Here is a 20025-nt window from a genome sequence, read left to right on the forward strand (position 1 = left end):
CCCGCAGGGCCTCAAAAAATTTAGAAAATTTATATTTATCTGCTCCTGACTGCCTGTCATGTGGCCCTCAATGGCTTGCTAAAACTCAGTAAGCGGCCCTCCGCCCAAAATAATTGCCCGCCCCTGCATTAGGTACTTCATAACTGCATTAGTGAGACAAGGATGCATCTCCAATGATGCTCCATGTATTAGCTATATACTTATTCAACTAAATCCTCTCAGAACCAGAGCTCTCTCTTCCTCTCCCTCTCCCTGTATCAGTAACTGTCTCCCCAGTTCCTTCGTTCTAGTCCAGTGCCCAGAGTGAGACCAGTGAACCAATTCTGTCACAATCAATAGGCCCGTAACAAAAGCCAGGCTGAGATATTAAAATATGGACTATGATTTAAACCTAAATCTCATTTGTAGCCCATCCTGGGGTTAGCCCTGTTCATTTTTCAGTGCATTCTGTTCCATGCATATTTGAATATTTTAAGCTGCAGATGCAGAATGTACAGACCATTATATGCAATTTTCTTCAAGGCGTATAATGAGGTAGGATCATGCCATGAGGGCTATTAGCATGTTTTTGCAAAAATTTTGCTCTTAAAAATACAAAAGCAAATATTGAGGGCTGCATTTGCCAAGCAAGGACAAAAGTCATTACCAAAGGCCTCAAATGGAAGAAAGAAAAAGAGAAAATGCTTGGGGGCATTCATAGAAGAGAGGAAAATTTCTCTTTTCCTCTGTTTACATTTACTTTCAGTTGTATCCACCCCATTATATGCACCATGGCTCTCTTCAGCCTCGCAGAAACCTCTCTCCTGGACATTAGTAAAGGAGGTCTCAATTTGGCAAATAGCCATGGATAACAGAGAGTCAAAAAAGGAAAAATGCATATGGTATGACTGACAAATCTAGCCTGTGCCACACACCAAGTTGTCTTCTGCATGCCAGGCCAAACCAGAAAGAAACACAGATAATCTTCAATATTTATTCACTAGGAAGAAAAGGAAAGATGAAGGACTAACCTTGTTCACCCATCATCAGGTGCGAGAGGCCTTTGAGAAAGAGAGAGAGGAAGTGAAAAAGAAAGAACAAAAGAAATAAAGAGAAAGACATATATATATATATATATATATACACACACACACACACACATATATATATATATATATACACACAAATATATATTATATATATATATACACACATATACACACATGTATTTATAGCAATCACTTATGCAATCTAATACGTCCTGGTATTAGTGCTCACATACTTCCAACAGGCTAAGTATGGATATCATCAACCATCATCCACACACACACCACTGCTTCCCAGATCAAACAGGAAAGCTTACATCAATCACAGGTAGAGAAAAATCTGATGTCAGTTGTAAGACTGCATACCCATATAGTTACGTGTCTCAGGGGATGCTTAATTGGACTCATGTTACGTAAGCTTCCAGTGAAAGCCATGTGAATTTTCTAGGGAATGGCTCTCATACTCCTTGACAACCTAAAGTCTGGGCACAGCCCCTTGAGCTGGTCATTTAGGACTGAAGTTTGTGTTGATCAGAGAAAGGGAGGCCAGTATACTGCTATGGCTGTTCTAGATTAGCCAATTGTGTTAACTGCACGTACACACACACAGCTGTACTCATTCATGAATGCAGCAGCTTCAACAGATAATTTTTAGGAGTTAATAATCACCTGTCAAACCTACTAATTAAAGTCCAGAAGACCAGCATCAGAAGCAGATCTCAGAGGGACTTGGAAAAGAAATCTTGAAGCCTATTTTTAGTACCAATCCATTTTCTGTTCTTTGCCATTAACTATTGGAGATATGTCTCCAAGGGACAATGTGGGAATAACCCTAATGCTAGTCTCTGTTAGTCAGGGATGAAGCAGCAAGTGGTACAGCCACCCATCAGTGCAAGAGGTCAGAGGCCAAATCTATTTGGGGAAATGAGGCAGGAGTGATTATTTCAATTACCTGCCCCTACCTTGTGAGAACCAGTAGACCCCATCTCCAATAACTTCATTTTGGCATAAACCAAAATCTACTGCCAACCCCAATGAAAAAGAAACAATCACCCCCCAGCTGCAAACATGTTTGTTGTGCAGTTACATTTGTTGTGCAGTTACATTTGCCCCAGCAAGCCTATCTCATGTGATCCTCAACTGCTCTCGACCAGCTTTTCTGAACTTTCACTTCTTACCTTCTCCCCATCTCTTAAACAGCCCTGTCTATCCTGGAGATTCAGCTTGCTAGACCTGTGCTAACATGTACATAAACCCACAAACACCTATTTGGTTCCATTCATTATGGACGTCAAACATAGCTACTAATGGTTCGTTATTTCAGGGGGACCAAAAGGCCAAGTGAGTCTATTAGAATGAAAGATTTTTCAACAAGCAGCACAATAAGTCTGAATTTGTTTATTTATATCTTTTGTAATTTTTCCCCTTGTTCTGGTGCAGGATTTGAAAGTCCAGATTAGCCCAAGATGATGTTCACCCACAGAGAACTCCATGCCAGATAAAGGGATTAATAACTGTAAAGTCTAAGGAATGCAAATATCTAAATGTTCTTGAAGACTATTGTGGATTTAGAAAAACAATCACAAACACAGGATAGGTTTAGAAAGCATTTTTTTTTAACTATAAATAGCCAAATCAGGTTTGTTTCAATGGGACATATCCTTTTTTTAGTTAGAAGACATGATCTAATTCTATAATTTGACTTCATCAGGGAGTAGTGGTAAGTTTCTGGCTGCATTTTAACCCATTAGTACCAGTGGGCAAGTGTCATGTTCAGATTAACACTCAAAAAATCTAAGCACATAGCCCAGGGTTGCCATGTAACTACCTGCAATGATACCCAGAGAGAAGATACAGACCTTGACTCCTCAGCCCTTCACTATGTCAGAAAAGAGGAAGGCAGTGGCTAGGAGCTGTTTGACAGATCACCTGACAGGCCTGGCACAAAGCACAGGGCATCTGGAGTGAGGAAAAAGCTGGTAAGGAACTCCCTTCCAACACTTTGATGGGCCTAGATTCTAGTGTTGTCCTGACTAGAAATATTATGTAAAAATGATTTCCTAAAGTGATTTCTGCCCTGTTCTACTTCTGGTCAAATTCAAAATACAGGAACAGCTTATCATACTAGATTTTTCACCTGATCTTTTAGTCCCAGCTGGACACAAGAAGTGCAGAGATCACTGTAAACTAATGGCCAAAAGGAAGCATTTTTCTAACACGAAGGAAAAAGATTGGGACAGACTGCAACACAGGCAGACAGCACAGCCAGGTTCAAAGGGAACTAGACAAATTCATGGATTAATAGTTATTTATAGCTGTTGAACAGAGCAGTTGAAGATATTTCCTCTGGCCTCTGTAAACCAATAATGACAGATGCCAGGGAGATAATGAATAGGGGATAGATCACTTTAGATATATCCAGTTCAATGCCCTCCCTCTAAAGCATCCATCTTGGAGACAGGATATTGGGCTAGATGGACCAGTGGTCTGACCCAGTATGGTACTTCTTATGTTCTACAGGGGAGAGAATATTTGTTATTTGTTCTTGTGGTTTGTCCTTCTATAGTCCTTACTCAGATCTTTGTTTTGTAAACAGAAGGCCAAATATTCCCAACCCTAAATAATTATTTCTCTCACCTGAAAGTATTCATTCCAAGCAAATAAAAGTTAGAGGAAAATATGAGTGAAATCTCTAGTTCTCTCCAATACACCATGAATATCCAGGACCTTCAAGCTCTGGGGTCCTAAATTTGTCCTACCTTCCATTTACATGTGTACCAAAGAGCTCTATTAGTTATGCTAAAAACAACAGTGAAAGAAGGCTGAACTGATATTGGAGTCTCTTTTTAAAGATCCAAATTGTCTGTTACCCTATTTTCAAGATTTGCCAAAATACATTATATTTGAGATGTCATAAATTTTTGGAATACAAAAACCAAGGTCACCCCAATGTGGTATGATAACAGATCTAAAAAGGATGTGTATACTCCAAGGTTTTAATACAAGAGGTACAAGAAATTTGCAAAGCTGAAAAATCAGGGTAGGTTTTGCCAGACCTCTAGGCATCCATGCAACCATCACTATGGTATATGGGCATCATCCACAAATGTCAGTAAATCTTTCAGCAGTCTTAGGCTGCAAAATCTCAGGGCTGCAAAATAAGGCAAGGTAGAAGTGGGAAAGGGTCACATAATCCCCTATGTGCCAAATGCCATATTTTCACACATCTAGTCTTTATTACAACGAACTATTTGTTTTATGTATGTGTCCCAGTGTTAGGTTAGTGCTTGTTAAAGTCTATTCAGTTGACTGAATTGAAATAAGAGCCAAATAGAGAATGACATAAAAGGGAAAAATTACTGTATTTACCCAAAAAGAAGATGACCCTGACAACCCCCTCAATAATTAGATTTTACATAAGGAAAACATATACATTTGTTGTAATTTTCCAGGTACATAATCTAATTATTGGAGTTTGCCTTGAATTTGTCCCCCTCCCACTGCTACAGCAGGGAAAATAAATCTGGGGGTTCAGACAACCCTTTGCTTTCTACTTCCCCCCAACTATTTCCTCTTACAGCTCCTTCCCCCTCTCCCTTCTTGTCAGACACTGCTGTCCCTGAATACATGGAAGTGAAGAGCAAATTAAAAAACAATAACCTTGAAATTAAACATGGCTGTAGCAATTTGCATATAGTACCTATGAACTTAGTTTATCCAGGACTGATGTAGATTACCATGCTGCACTAACCTATCCTTGTGGTAGGTTCCCAGTAGCATCTCGGCCTTTTTGGCTAAGATCAAACGTGCATTTTTTGGCACCAAGGGGAGGAGCGCCTGGTGAGGGCCATCCCAGCCGCAGCAGGGGAGATCTGCATTTTTGGCACCAAGGGGAGTGTGTCAGGGCTGCCCCTGGCTCTCCTAGTACCAGCCCGGTATTGCAATACCTCCAGGTCCAGTGCCAGTTCCCTGGGGAGGGAACACCCACCCATTTTTTTAAGGGCCACACAAAAAAGCCTCCCGTCAGCAAGTTTTCCCAATATGTGCTGCATTTTATAGTCATGCTCAGTGTTGGATGTTTAATTACCTTCATACTTGTTTTCCATTACTGAGCACATGCTGCTTTTTGAAGCAGTTTTATGATAGATAACATATTTAGTGAGGTTTTCTGCATGTGATTATAAGCCAAGGGGCTATTCTCCCCATGCCAATTGAAGGGGGACTCATCTTGTATTCAAGTAAATACAGTAGTTCAGAGAGAATCGCTCATTTCTTGTGAACAAAGATACGTCCAAGCTACAATTTGGGTCTGAATGCAAACTTTTCCAAACCCCCCGTGTATTTGGATCTCAGCATTGCCATCACAAATTGAATGCGACAGCCCACTATCCTATCTCCAACAAGGGCTAGTAGGAAATGCTACAGAAAAAAGAGGTATGTAAAAATGCAATAATGAACAGTTATAGAATAACCAGCCAGCAGAGGAAGCTTATTTTCAACCTGAGAGAGTTACTGTTTCTCTACTTCTGAAAGCAAGAACTGAGTGACACTGAGGGAAAAAGGGCACTGTTCCTGAGGGAAGCCCACAGTATCTTTCTGAATGAATGATCTATTCTAGAGCAAAGAATTATACCTCTGAAAAAAAGCAGTGAACCAAGCCTGTTTAAACTTTCTTCCGTCAGAGAGAGTATGCGTTGATGCAGATCAACCTGCATGGAGCCTGTATTTGACATGAAGACAAAATTGCTATGGTCTGGGACATACTGACCAAAAAGTTGAGCTTCTGTTGTGTCCTAATAGGGATCTCTGCCTATCGCTACTGGCACTTCCTATTTTGGCTTGGGGGTACTGTGGATTTTTCAAACCTGCTTCAGAATCAATCATTTCTGAAAGGTTATTTTTTTTTGACATTGCAAAATAACTTTTCTAAGTATTACATTGGAAAAAAAAAATTAGTGCCCCATTCCACTTTCCATATCAAAGCAGAGAAATTAAATAGTGCTAATTGCACAAAGTGCCAAGGGCCGACATTGGACTCTTATGAAGGCAGGAGAACATTTTTAAAAGTATCTTCAGAGCACAATTACATGAAAGAACAATGTAATTAAATAGTGGCCCTCCTGTTTAAGGACTTATTAGGGGCACTTTGCAGGGTGGAAGAGGTAATGATGGAAACCTTTCTAAAAAGATACGTTTTCAATCTTAGTACTTAAAAAAGGGGAAAAAAGGAAAGCTACTAAACATAAAGGATTGGGGGAGGGTACAAATTCAGCTTTGAGTGACAAATGATTGAAGCAGTGAAGGAAGATGGAGTCCTTTTGTTCCAGTTAATTATAGCTTGTCCTGTTTTATTGGGCCAATGCTACTGTGGGAGGCTGGTTCCTTTATATTGGCTGAAACAAAGGGACGGCTGTGGAACTGCTACATTATGGCCAGAGGCCTTAATTTTCACCTTTTAATGGCAGTGCCAGTCTGACAGCCCTGGACTTGGAAGCACTGCAAGTATAAAAAGAAAGTATAAAAAGAGTGTATCCTGGGCAGCAGCTGGGCAAGCTTCTCCACTGTCAGACCTGCCAAGAATCATCAAGGGATACCCCTATGAATGACCCATTCATTCTCTATGACCCATTCAATCAATAAAGGTGCCCACTGTGATGTGAGTATAAGACATGGATACTGTACTTTTGGAAGCTCCACTGCTTCAGGATGTTGAAGTACCTCTTTTATAATGGAGTCAGATGGAGAGTTCAACTAAATCAGGGATCCTACTAAAATGCTGCAGCTGTGTAGGAGAAGTGTACCCCAGAGAAGGAGGTATCCACTCCCCCACTCTTCCTTTCCCTGTTCTCTATACGGGTGAACTTTTACAGGGAGCAAACTTTTTTTCCTCAGCCTCTCACCCTAGGTCCCCTTATTACCATTTCCCTCTAATGACAAAAAGATGAAAAGGTTCCCTAGCTTTCAATGTAGACGTTCTCATACCCAAACACCTTGAAACGTGGTAACTCTTCAGACCCAAAGAGCAAGACACAACCCCATTAGGATCTTGGGGCATCTCCAAAAATGCATGCACCCCAGACATTACTACAAGTGTGTCACTCTCAGCAGGACATACGGCTGGGATGCTGATGGGAGAGGGACCTCCAGTCTGGAAGGAGAGGACATAGTGTACTGTAGGGTGGAATATTCTTTTCAGGTCTAGGTTTCTGATGGACAGGCCAGTTCTGCACAGGTGAGCTGAGCTCCCAGCTTCTGATGTATATGGTGCTGCTACTTTTCATAGCTGGGCAAAGCTGCAGCACGGTGCAGAGAAGAGTCATTCTTCTTTGATTCATCAAGAATAATCACAGTAGCAAAGAGGCTCCTTATAGGGCCCAGCCCTACAGTCGGCTGGGAACTGAGCACAGTTATTGTAGCCTGAGGCCCACTTCCAGTCCAATTACACACAACAGCTGTGCTATTTCCTCTCTTCCGCTCTCTCCCCCCACTCTTCCAAATGTTCCCAGGGTTGGAATTAGGCTTTGTCACTGTCTGGGGATAGTGGTTTCAGAGGCAGAGCCAGGTTCAGTGGCACCTTTTCAGGGGGCCATGGTCAAGGACAAAAAGAATAGGAAATAAATGCTGCAGATCACAAATCCTTGGGACAGGAATGCTACATAGGCAAGTGGATGTAAGAGCATATGAACATATGTAGATGAGTATACAAGAGGCTGCAGACACAGTAAGAGGCAATGTGCAAGTGTGAGTGGCTGAGGATTGTGTTTTGGGAGCTTGCAAATGAGGAGATGTGTGCATCAAGGTATCTGACAAAGACTGAATGTACACATGTGCAACAGAGACAATGTGGTGTGAGCGGGCAGGTGTGAAGCTAAGAAGCAGGTACAACTTGGTATCAGGGCATCTAAGAATTTGCATGCAAGCCTGTCTAAGAGAGTGTACATTCAAATATGGAAATGACTGACAGCCGTGCACAAAAGTACATGCATATGAAAATGAAAATGAATGTACAAGCGGCTTTAGGGGTACAGGTATTTATATTTTTTTCAAAGCTGTAGCCTTGTCCCATCCCTTCTGGGAGCAGGGAACTTCAAATGGCTTGAAACCTCATTGAAATGCTAGTGGTGCTAGCAGTATGGAGTTCCCCTCCAGGGAAACTGGGTGCAGTATCCTGGCATCCTGTATTCTTCCAGAGGTGGTTATTCCCTGTATGCAGGCAAGGTTTAATTCTTTCTTAGGACCCAGAATACCTAGGGCATTTCCACAAGGTCACACTTATTAATTTAAATGCAAACTCTAATCAGCTGCAAAGCTGTGAGAAATGGCTGCAAGGCTGTCACTATAAACAGGCCCAGAGCATCTTCCCTAGGGAGGTCCAAGTAGGTCTCTCACCCAAAAAAGAGGAGGTAGTGGGTGCGGATCTAACCTGCACAATAACATCAATCCCCTTAATCAAACATGACACCCATCTATCCTTCAGATATTCTCATAGGAGGAAGCACCTTGTCAGATCTTCTTTTCTATTAGCCTGTTCTTGACAATGTATTCTATTCTTTCAAGGCTCACAGACTACTGGCAAAAAGCAGGAAGTACAGGGGATGCAATGACTATCATGCAGAGGAGACTAACAAAAAGATAGGGTCCCTATTCTTGCAAGACAGTTGGCTATGCCCTGTCAAGTCACCATTAGTGTTCACACCATCAAAACCTAATAACACCATCCATGACAATCATACTATTCATCCAAGGATCTCTAAGTGCATTGTGAAGGTAAGCCAGCATCTGACCCTTTTTTTTTGGTGAACTGAATGAAATATCTACTTATGAACCAAGCTAAGACCTGACAAACTCATTTCCCTTGTGCAGTGTGTCAAGCAGGATGGGAAGCTGGTTCTCAGGAAGACAGTGGTATGCCTGCTGCTAGCCATTGTTCCAAAAGGATGCCCTCTTCACAGCCAGGAGACCTTATGAAAACACGTTTCATTTTTAAAGCAATGTCACTGTTTTCTTTAAGTAAGATTTCCCTGCACCTGGTAGGGCCTCTGCTAAAGAGAAATCCGGGAATCATGTACTTTATTGCAGCCAGCAAGAAGCCATTCAGAAAGATCTTGTTTTACTGGGGAATTAGTTCTAGCCAGTGTATTCAACAAGTCAAATTAATCAATTAATCAATGGGCCCTTTACAGCCCTTCTGCTGCCTGTGGGTAAATAGTTACATTAGCTCATAAAATCCCCAATTTGTCTTGCAAACAGTGAACGGTTAAAATGGCTGCTTGGCAGGGGCCCTGGGCTCCAATCTCTGAATCCTGATTGGCTGGATCATCCAGTAAGAAAGCTCCAGGCATGGCCAGACACACAGAAACCAAAGATCTGCATCTTCCCTTATTGTGTGCAAGGAAACCTGTTCTGTTTGAAGGCTACCCAGTTCTGAGCAGCAATGTTAGTGCAGTGTGAGGCTTCATTTTTTCAAGATAGTCATGTATATCAATCCACTCTTGGATGTATATCAATCCATGACTCTTATTGGGTCATGATGACATGAACAATAACAACATCCACAAAGATTACAATATTCATTCGAGAAGCTCTAAGCACGTTATCCCATCTGGGAGTAGATATGTATCAGAGTTCAAAATATAGGGGCCAGGCACATATCTGAATGAGAATACAAATGTGCAAGCCTTCTAGAAAGAGTGATGAGAAGAATGTATGCGAGAGTGTGTAAAATTCTGGGAATAAGATCATGAGAGCAGGGGGAAGGAGAGTATGCATGCCTTCTTGCATGAGCCCATTGTGAGAGCATCCACAAATGAGAGAGGACTACAGGACAGGGGAGCCCAATCAAAGAGTACATGGAGAACCTACACAGGAAACAGCACTTTGCCCTGTGGGTGTGAATACTTCCTCCGTTCTCCAAGCCACACACAGCAGTAACAGTGTGGCTCTGATCCTGTTGCCATGTTACCATTGTCTGGACCTATCCTATCTGGCTGTACTCTGTAGTCTACTCAAGCCAGAGCAGAAACTGTTGCTTTGCAAGGCAGCAGTCATTCACAGTGCAGAATGTTATCACCAGTATGTGAAAAGGCCAATCTGCAGTGAGCCAGTGTCACCAAGTTTCAATCTTCCTTCACAGCCATGGGCACAGATGGCTTCAGTACACAGTGGAGAGGGCTATAACCCCAGACTCCTTCCATGCAAGTCCCAACACACCTGACTTCCTAGGGCAGATAAAGCCTTAGCTCCTGTTTTTCCTGGTTGCTGAGGAAACTGGCTGTTAACATCGGTGGATGCATTCTGTGGCATGCCAGGGGCTATATTTGCCATGAGGCTCGTTTCAAGCTTCTAATATGCACTTGCCGTGTGTGAAGACACCTTTTTTGTACAGACATGCAAAATACCGGGTGCTTTTTGTCAGTAAATAGGGTACCAGTGAGAGTGGTTTATAAGGTACTAATGAATGGTTTACAAAGGCTAAAAGACAGGGGAATTTATCCAAGCCACTAACTGGCTTGAAAAAGTGACTGCAAACTCTAATTATTCAATGGTTGAAAAAGAACAAAAGAGTATGTGGAAGAATGTTCAGGTCCAGTCCTGGCACCATGAGTTAAAGGGAGATTTGTGTACAGCTTAGATGGAAAGAACGGACTCCCTTAGCAGCCATCCAAGGTACTGGCTCCATTCAAGGCAATGGCCAGACTAGGACTGGACTCTCACTTTGAGTTTGCTGACACAAACATATGCCAGTAAACCAATGGAGCATTTGGGTGTGAGGTCAAAATCAGGGCTCTTGCCTGTAGTAGCAGCAGAATGGGACTATGGAGCAAGGCACTTCAGGCTTTGGATCAACACCCTTTGGCAGCAATAGACAAGGGATTCATACCCCCATCAGGGATGAGACAAGTGAGCTGGGAAATAAATGAGAATTGGAGTTCTCTGTAGCTGAACATTTCCATGGGGCAACCCCACCAAAAAATAAATCCCAGCCCCTAAACACTGCATTTTTTCTCTCAGCTGATTCATTCACACATTATAAACAAAGGGACTGCCAAGTGAAGTTTCTACTTATTTTTTTAAAGGAGCTTACAACCCACAGTCTGACGAGAACTGTTCCCACCATGTTTTCGTTTAGAAAAAAAGAAAAACAGCCTATGTGCATGTTAATGGAAATCTTCACATAACAGCTTTTGGCTCTGGGACTAACACATGGAGCAGACTCCCACTGACAATTGAAACTGACTGGTCTAATTTCAGAATCCCAAACTGCATGAAGGTAAAAATCATCAATCAATCAATCAACAAACTGTACAAAATGGCAATAATACAATAAGCAGTCTCTTATTGGACAACAATATATTTTTAAAGAAATGTGACTTTTTTTTTAATCTTGACAGTGTCCCTTTAACTGATCAACACAGTTTTGTCCTCCAAAGTGGATCTTGCAATGGAATAGCTATGGAGGGTGCCTTGATTTAAAGGCCTTGCAATTCAGTCCTCCAGTTCTCATTATGAATATTCCCTCTGCACAGTCACAGATTTCCACCCACTCTTGCTGCACCCCCACCCCCCCAAACACCCATCTTTTAGCTCAACAAATATGACACTCACCTGGAATATGATTGACATCTGTCGAGGTGTTTTCATGGGAAGCAGAAGGGAGGGAAGGGGGAAAAAAAGAGGGAGAAAAAGAAAAGAGAAAAGAGAGAAAAGCATTAGAAACACCACACAGCAACTCAGCATCCTTGCATGGAAATCAATTTCATGCAAAACCAGAAGTAACTAGGTTTGTTTGAAGGCCATCCATCCACAGCCAAGTGCCCACCCATGCAAGGGAAAAGGGTTTGGCTCCCCCTCCACTGTGCATGTAAAAATGAAATCCACTGTCATATCTGTCCGGAGAGAGAGCTTCTGGAATCAGATAGAATGAAGCCACACTTGTTCCTGCAAGAATATTAGTTAGAATATTCTGTGTCTCTTCAAGCACAAATGCAAACGAACAAACCAACCAACCCCATGAGTCTGCAGCAGGCTTTGTACTTCACATAAATTCAAGCAAATTTTCAGAAAATGGAAAGGAACCTGCTCCTCTTGAAGAGAAGTCACTTGAATTTATGACCAGTTGCAGGGCTCTGAACAGTCCCAAAGGTCTAGGAGAAAGCCTGTCCCTTTTCATTCCACCTGCCCATTGTTCCAAGGGACCATCCTTCATTGCAGACAGCACAGTGTGTGAGCAAATTGGCTCTTCCCAAGATGCTGGATTCAGACCAAATGCCATTCAATATTTGTCCCTCCTTATGGCACAAGACCACTCTGCCCATCAATCACATTAATACCACAAATTAGTCCAATAAAAAGGAGAGGAACAGGGAACTGTAAATGGTTGTATCAATCACAGCGCAGGTACACCACAGGAGCCACAATGTCCACTTTGGTACAGAGCCCATAAAGTCCAGTGAACACAACAACAAAGATATTCCAACTTATTTCCCCCCCCCTTTTTTTTTTTTACTATCTCTAGTTTAGTCCCATTCTACACAATTACTGTTGTCATAAAACTATTAAGGTGAGCCTCTTAAAACTCCTCTATTTGGATGGGAGTAGAATCTTCCAAGGAAATTCAGAGTGCTTCAGAAAGTAGTGCTGATGATCAACATGTGGCAGCCTTCCCTGCAAGCCTGTACCTAGGGGTACAAATAGATGTCACTAATTGAAGCAGATCAGCTGTTCCAGGATGTGCCCCAGGACAACTGATTCATTTCAGTGGGTGACGCACATTGCCAGTTGTCCTGCATCAGGCAGGGGCCTGATCCTGCCAAACAAAGGACAATACATTCCCTGCTTGCAGAGATGTACCTTGGGGAATCTTCAGGCCGCACCTCTGTAAGCAGGGAAGGCCAGGATTCCCCACTCACAGATTTGTGCTGAAGATTCCTAAGGACACATCTCAGCAAGAAGGAAACTTCAGCTTTCCCTGCTTACAGAGATGCACCCTGGAGATTCCCTAGAGCACATCTCTGTAAGAGATGAAAGCTGGACAGTCACTTCCGGGACCTGAGGAGCCCAATCCTGTACAGAAATTCCTGAGGTGCACAGAATCAGGCCCCTCAAGCCCCAGTAGTGCCTGCCAGGGGCAGCTGGAGAACATGGGGAGCTCCAGGCTGCCTGCGCTCTTGCGCCATAAAGCTAACAAATGTCTGCTGCAATAAAGAGGCAAAAACTATTACCACCTTTTTTCTGGGCCACAAATTTTGGCATTTGTGGTGTGACAAATGGCACGAACACCTGTTTGCTTTCTCTTTGTGACATCATAAAAGTTGTTATGGTAGCACAAAAAGTGATGTCTATTTATACCCTAAGCCCAGGCCCCTGTGTGGTGATAAAGAAGCTGTGGTGCTAGGATTACCATTTTTCAGATATGATGTTAACCACCTGTGGTGGTTCAAGCTTCCAAGGCATTTCTCCCACAGGACTGGGAGTGTGCTATGCTGGGTGCCTTGGCATAATGCAAACCCTCCACTTTCTGTCAGCTTCTCTATTCCCCAACCTCTCTCCTAAACTGTTGGGATGTTGCAAAATGTTGTGACCGCCACGTGCCATCCATAAGGTACCTGAATTTCATCAGTAGGCAGTACATGACCCCAGGACACATTGTTCTTCATTTAGCAATTTCAAACTGTCTTTGGGATCCTTTGAGAATCACCATACATGACACATGAGAGACTCATCAAACTGTTCTAGCCTGAAGAGCCAATAATCCAAAAAAGGCAACACAAAGAAGGGAAGGAATGCAGACCCAGATCAAACCATTTACATTGCTTAGGTTACACATCCTAACAACCTATCAGTACCCAAGCTGGACCCAGTATTTTGACATGTCCTTTTTAACATAGAATGGTGAGTTAGTTTAAGCTGTTGACAGAGAAGCAAGAGGAGACGTTTGGTCCTGAAAGGTCACTAGGGAGAAGTAGGAAAAGTCATTTGTACAGAACAGAGCATAGAGTGTGGCAGGGAGAGAGATCAAAGACAAGGACATAAGTGCAGAGAGAACCTTGATATGAGTGCAGGGAGAGTGTACTGCAGGAGAACAGTGAAAGACACTGGGGTGGTCTGAGCTGGGAGATTATGAGAGGGAATCAGTGGTAATCTAGGAAGATAACTGTAGCTTTCAGGAGTGAGAGGTTAGAGCAGCGTAAGGTATCACAGTTACTGCTGATGATTCAGGAGCTGCATCATGAGGCAGGCACACAAATCCAGTTCCAAGTTCTCTTCCTCTCATGAACTTCATCCCAAACCAACTGTTCAAATACATGAACAGTCACAAAGACTGGCTGACATGGCAGCAGACTTTGTTATAGCCAGCATTGCACTGTCCTGAGAATGACATCTATGAGCTCCATTTTGGTTGGGATCTCCGATCTGATATTACCGGATTCTGTGTATGGGCCTAAGTGGAGTATGGGATTGGAAAGGAGAACAAGAATAAAACATATGAAGTAAAAAGAGAAGGGGCACTGGGCTGATTGCCACTTTTTGGAACAGCACTTATTTAACTGCGTATTAATTAAACAGGTCATGAAGCTGTGAACACAGGGAGCAACGAGGTGGCAATGGCTGTACAGAGCATCACCAGAGTGTGGTCTCCAAATACATCAGGTACAAATGTGATCAGAAGGAGCAGTCAGCAAGGGGACCTTGGTTTATGAATCACAAGTTACACATTGCTTTACCAGTGCTGCTTGCCCTCTTGTCCTCTTGTCCTCTTACCTAACCTATTTCCTCCCTGAACCCTCATTCCTGGCCAGCATTTTAGAAAGCCCTTATCATTCCACACAGAGAAGATGCATTAAAAAGTCAAACATTTACTCCACAGCAAGACCTCTGTAGTAGTGATTTTGGTAGCACCCCACAGTCACTACAGGAATTTCCTATTCTAACTGCAAAGGGAGAGTGTTGCAGACACCCCCCCATGTGGTATTTGTTGGCAAATGCTAGTTTTTAATCAGTGAAACTGCTTAGATTTTATTTTACATAAGTTATTTTATTTAGTTTTAAAATGTGTAAGAGAGTTACTTTCTATCTAAAAATGAAAGATGTTCACACGCAGCCTGCAAGCCCTCACAAGACACCCTGTGATACCACACCAATGAATGTGCAGCTCAGTTGTGGTATATAATTAGACATTATAATTGCTGCTGTACAGCTCATATCTGCAGAGTAGACAATCTTCAACAAGGGGACTCACTAGTAATAAACCAATATATTAAGCTCAGCACCCAAGGACTGCCTCATACTGCATGTGGGCACTTGGAAGAGGCCCTTCAATGTCAGGAAGAAGGGATGAAGGTGAGGATGACATTTTTAGAATTGTTTTGCATTATCTTGTGTCCTCACTTTGAGACATTCTGTCATTGTGCTCAGAACCTAGAGGCCAAGGGCCAGATCCTATTTTACCTTTTGGCCTCTAAGTGGTACTCGGTATGTATGGGGGAATTTACACCTTACACTCAGACCACACTAAGCACTTAAAACACAGCAGTCTGCACAGTTAAGCTCATTAATTTGTGCTAAATGCCCTCTGAGTATCTCAAGGTTCTGCCACTTCAGGCAAGAGTTAACTCTGGACTTGCACTACCTAACTCTTCAAGTTAAATTTGCTTTATAGAGATAAAATGAGCAATTTGTAATTCTCCAGCATCTTATGATGCATTGCTCCCAGCCCTGCTCTCCTCCCAGCAGTACTAGAGCCCAGGTATCCCAGCCCCTAGCAATGCCCCTGCTCGCTAGCCCTCTAGTGGCAAGTCAGAGTTGTGCAGGCAAGAAATAATATTAACGTGTGACTAACAGCATGTGCCAACTTAAACAGTGCTTAATGTTCCACAGGTTTAATAAATGTAACATGTAACTTCACCCTGACAGTGTGGTCCTACTCCATTCTGCTTGAGTCCCTGAAAACATATTAACACAAAAGGCAAATGGGCCTCTCCACTACTGATTTTCATGACTTAGTCTTAAAGCAAAGATGATGGCATATTACAAACTTAGTCATATTAACAGTTTTTCTGGGACTGAAGCCATGTGGAATAAGACCCACACTTAAGGACCTAAGTCCATTTTGATATCTAATGGGTGACAGGCTCTGTCTTAAAGACCTTTTTATCTGGTTTGGTTTTAAAAGAACAGTACTTCCACTTCCTCCCTCCTTCTGCAACACAAGCTTGTCTTCCCCTCACCTGTGTCTCCTACCACTGACAGCAAGGAGGCAAAGCCCTGTCCCATTCAAAATAGAAAAGACAGAGCCCACAGCAACAGAAAAGCCCAGTGACCACAGGACTCTGTCCCATGTGGCTGGAGGTTTATCCACTTCCTCTGGTTCAGAGCACTTCAAACAAAAGAAGGTTTGTCTGTCAACAAAAGGCCGGGCAGGGTTTGCTTGATCCTATACACAAGGGCCCATTTATTGTGCCTTTGTAGATGGCTGAGCTGCAAGCCGGTGCTGTTTGCATTTGTTCTTTGATGCTAATAGCTCAGTTGAAAGACGGATCAGCGGGGTTGCTGCCTTTGTCAGGTGCAGCCCCAGCCATCTGGGTGGGGCAAGAAAGGAAATAGGAGGATGAAGGGGATAGGGAGGAACAAAGCCAATTCTGTTATACCAGTGTCTGCAATCAGAATGTCTGAGGTATTTTATATTTTATTTTTTTATATGAAATTTAGCACCAGTGAATGATGCAGACTTGAGAGCTGTGGAGAGCAAAGGACAGGTACAGATTAGAGAACCTAACAGGGCTTCCATATACACCAGCACTGCCAGCAGACCTCAATCCTGAGTCAGAGAGACCCATTTCAGAAGAGGAAGTCCTGTTGCCATGGCCCATTCAGTCTTTGTCTTTTTTGACATGCTGCAGACACCTGTCTTCTCACAGCTAGACTGAGACCCATCGATCCATTTCACACAAGTCACCAAACAGCCGTCAGATGGGAACAACTTGGGCTGAATGGGAACAAGTGACTTAAAATTGAATGCGTGTGTCTCATATTACAAATCACCTGAGCCCTCCAATGTACACCTACAGGGTTCTCAGATTACTCTGTCTTTGTATTACAACCAGTGGAGAGGTTTGGAGAGCAATTCAAGTATTATGTGGGGAAAGACAGCAGAGGTTGTGAAACAAAGAGGGAACTTGTTCAAGGTGATGCCTAACCAAAAAGAGATCCTAAATTCAGGCATAAAATAAGTGTATTCCAAAGAATAATTACTCCGTACTCATTAAAAAAAATAAGATTGAAACCTGCCTTGCCCCTCACTGCACTGCAAACCGAGTGGAAATATATAGGCATAATTCCATTGCCCGAGGCTCATATGGTCAGGAACTTTCAGTTACCCAATCTGATTGGCTGACTTCCCCCCTGCTAAGATATATATGAAAGTATATCAATCAAGGGACTAGACTGATGCAGTGACAGCTGCCTGGGATGTGACTTGAAAAGATATATGCTAAGCAGGTCTAGGCTAAGCCATCATCAAGGAATCTCCAGGGTGTTGCAGGAAGTGATACTGGCAATTCAGAAGTGGGTACATTCCCTTTTAACTTGGTTCTGATGCATATTTTGGATTAGAAGGACAAATCCAAAATTTAGATGACTTAAGTCTCACTTTTCCTGTGTCAAAGTGTTAGACCCAGGGCTCTAATATGGGCAATATCATGCTGCCACCTTAACCCTGCATGTCCAAGTGGACCTGGCAGGTTGTTCCCTTTCTGTCCTAACACATTGGGCAACATTATTGATGCAGTGGGAAAAAAGGTTGCAAAGTAGCATAGACCTCTCACATTACTCCTCATGGTTCAAATCCAACCATGGGTCACTGATGAAAATGAGTATTTAAATATCCACAAACTTGATCAGTCTGTGTTAAGCTCACAAACTTGTTTGGTCTGTGTTAGCTGAGCTCTGCGACAGCATTTATTCTGAGCTCTCAGGCCAAAAATCTTGGGATTGTTGTCTGTGCCCACAATAGAAAATCCGTGTTGCTTACATTGACATTTTGGCTCCATTAAGTCAAAAGGATTTTTTCCATTGACTTCAGCAAGGTCAAGATTTCATTCCGTATGTTTGTTCAGCATCTCCTCCCCAAACATCAGGACCAGATTCACCTCTAGTGCTTTTCCATTGATGGAGAACTCAATGGAACTCAATGGAGTTCAACTAGGATAAATTTGCCAATGCTACCAGGGAATACGATGGCTGTTACTATGCTGAATGCCAGTCACTGGAAACTTCATGATTACAGCATACATAGATTTATCATCCCATTTCAAATACCTAGGTCCTTAATAATTGAGCTAATGAAGAACTTTTTTCTCCTGTCAGCGTTGTACAGTCCTGATGCTACCCAGGAAAAAGAAGTGGTAACATACATACAAGTACATTCATTAGAATTGATAATATTTCTGTCTTGTCTTTCATCAGGAAGGATCTCTTAGGCTTTAATGTCTTGGAAGTAGCTACTCACTTGGACATTTTATAGCACTGCATACGTTTACAGGCCTGGGCAAATAGTTAATAATTGGGCTCCCAAAACACTTCATTCATTGTGATTATAAGAATCACTCATCAAGTACTGAAATGGAGCTGGGGCTGAGGTGCAACACAGCAACAGTTTAACAGTTTGCAGCAATGCTACACAATAATTTGGGACATGAAGAATATTTTATACAGCTGGATAAGTAAGGGCAATTTAGAAAGGCAGAATGGAACCCTTCTATAATTTGTCTTGACACTGAGATTAGCTTCATCTGCCCTTCCTAAAAGTGAGGTGGGATTTTTAATGACCACTGGCAGTCAGCAACATAGATTTAAATTTCATCTGAATGAGGTCTGATGTGCATGGCTCTTTCCCACCCTTCTTCTGCTTCCATCACCTTCAATTTAAGGTGCTGAGCAGTCTGAATGTATCATTCATGACAGTGCCCTCTGCTGAGAAGAGCATCAAACCTGCTTATTCTTGTGGGAGCATGTCACTCTGTAGGGTTGGAGTGAGGCCATAAATCAGTAGTTTTCAACCTTTTCAGACTCAAGGTACCCTTCATTAAACTCAAGGCACCCCTCAGACAATGCCAACTCTTAATATTCATTTGTTCTTTGACTACAGAAAAGTAGGAGAGCAATACTTTTGCTGCCAAAAAAAAAACTCCAGACGACCAAAAGTCAGAGTGTTTTTAACACTCGGAATTCCCATGTGAAATCTTGGGAGTGTTGGTTGTACTCATGTTGGCCTAAGGACATAGGCGGACAAGGTTCTTTGGGTAAAGGTGATATCTTTTATTAGATCAACTAAATAGTGGGAAAATTGTTCTTTCCAAGCTTTCAGGTACAAACACTCTTCTACAGGCAGAGGGAGTCACCTCCCTTTCCCTGAAGAAGGGCGTTTGTACCTGAAAGCTTGTAAAGAATAATTTTTCCAACTATTTAGATCGTCTAATAAAAGATATCACATTGACCCTTGTCTGCCATTTGAAATCTCTGGATTTATCTTGTGAATCATAGATTCATAGATGTTAGGGTTAGAAGGGACCTCAATAGATCATCGAGTCCGACCCCCTGCATAGGCAGGAAAGGCTGGGTCTAGATGACCCCAGCTAGATGCCTATCTGACCTCCTCTTGAAGACCCCCAGGGTAGGGGAGAGCACCACCTCCCTTGGGAGCCCGTTCCAGACTTTGGCCACTCTAACTGTGAAGTTCTTCCTAATGTCCAGTCTAAATCTGCTCTCTGCTAGCTTATGGCCATTATTTCTTGTAACCCCCAGGGGTGCCTCGGTGAGTAAAGCCTCACCAATTCCCTTCTGTGCTCCCATGATGAACTTATAGGCAGCTACAAGGTCGCCTCTCAACCTTCTCTTGCGGAGGCTGAAGAGGTCCAGGTGCCCTAGGTTCTCCTCATAGGGCTTGGCCTGCAAGCCCTTAACCATACGAGTGGCCCTTCTCTGGACCCTCTCCAGGTTATCC

General features: G+C 42.7%; 1 protein-coding gene and 1 non-coding gene across 2 annotated transcripts in view; one reads left to right on the top strand and one right to left on the bottom strand.

Annotated features, from left to right (window-relative positions):
* Window positions 1–1005: 1005 nt before the first annotated feature.
* The window catches only part of LOC112551069 (neurexin-3-like), a 48961-nt gene continuing 29941 nt past the window's right edge, over window positions 1006–20025 (bottom strand). Inside the window, exons 2-3 of the mRNA XM_025209976.1 lie at window positions 11631–11648; window positions 1006–1040 (exon numbers count right to left, since the gene is read on the bottom strand). Of these exons, the coding sequence (XP_025065761.1) occupies window positions 1006–1040; window positions 11631–11648 (53 nt within the window). The remainder of the gene's footprint in view (window positions 1041–11630; window positions 11649–20025) is intronic.
* LOC112551071 lies at window positions 4799–4994 on the top strand. Its single transcript, XR_003095217.1, has one exon. It is a non-coding gene; the product is annotated as a U2 spliceosomal RNA (small nuclear RNA).

The sequence above is a fragment of the Alligator sinensis genome, unplaced genomic scaffold, assembly GCF_000455745.1.
Source record: "Alligator sinensis unplaced genomic scaffold, ASM45574v1 scaffold1195_1, whole genome shotgun sequence".
In the NCBI taxonomy this organism is placed as follows: domain Eukaryota; kingdom Metazoa; phylum Chordata; order Crocodylia; family Alligatoridae; genus Alligator; species Alligator sinensis.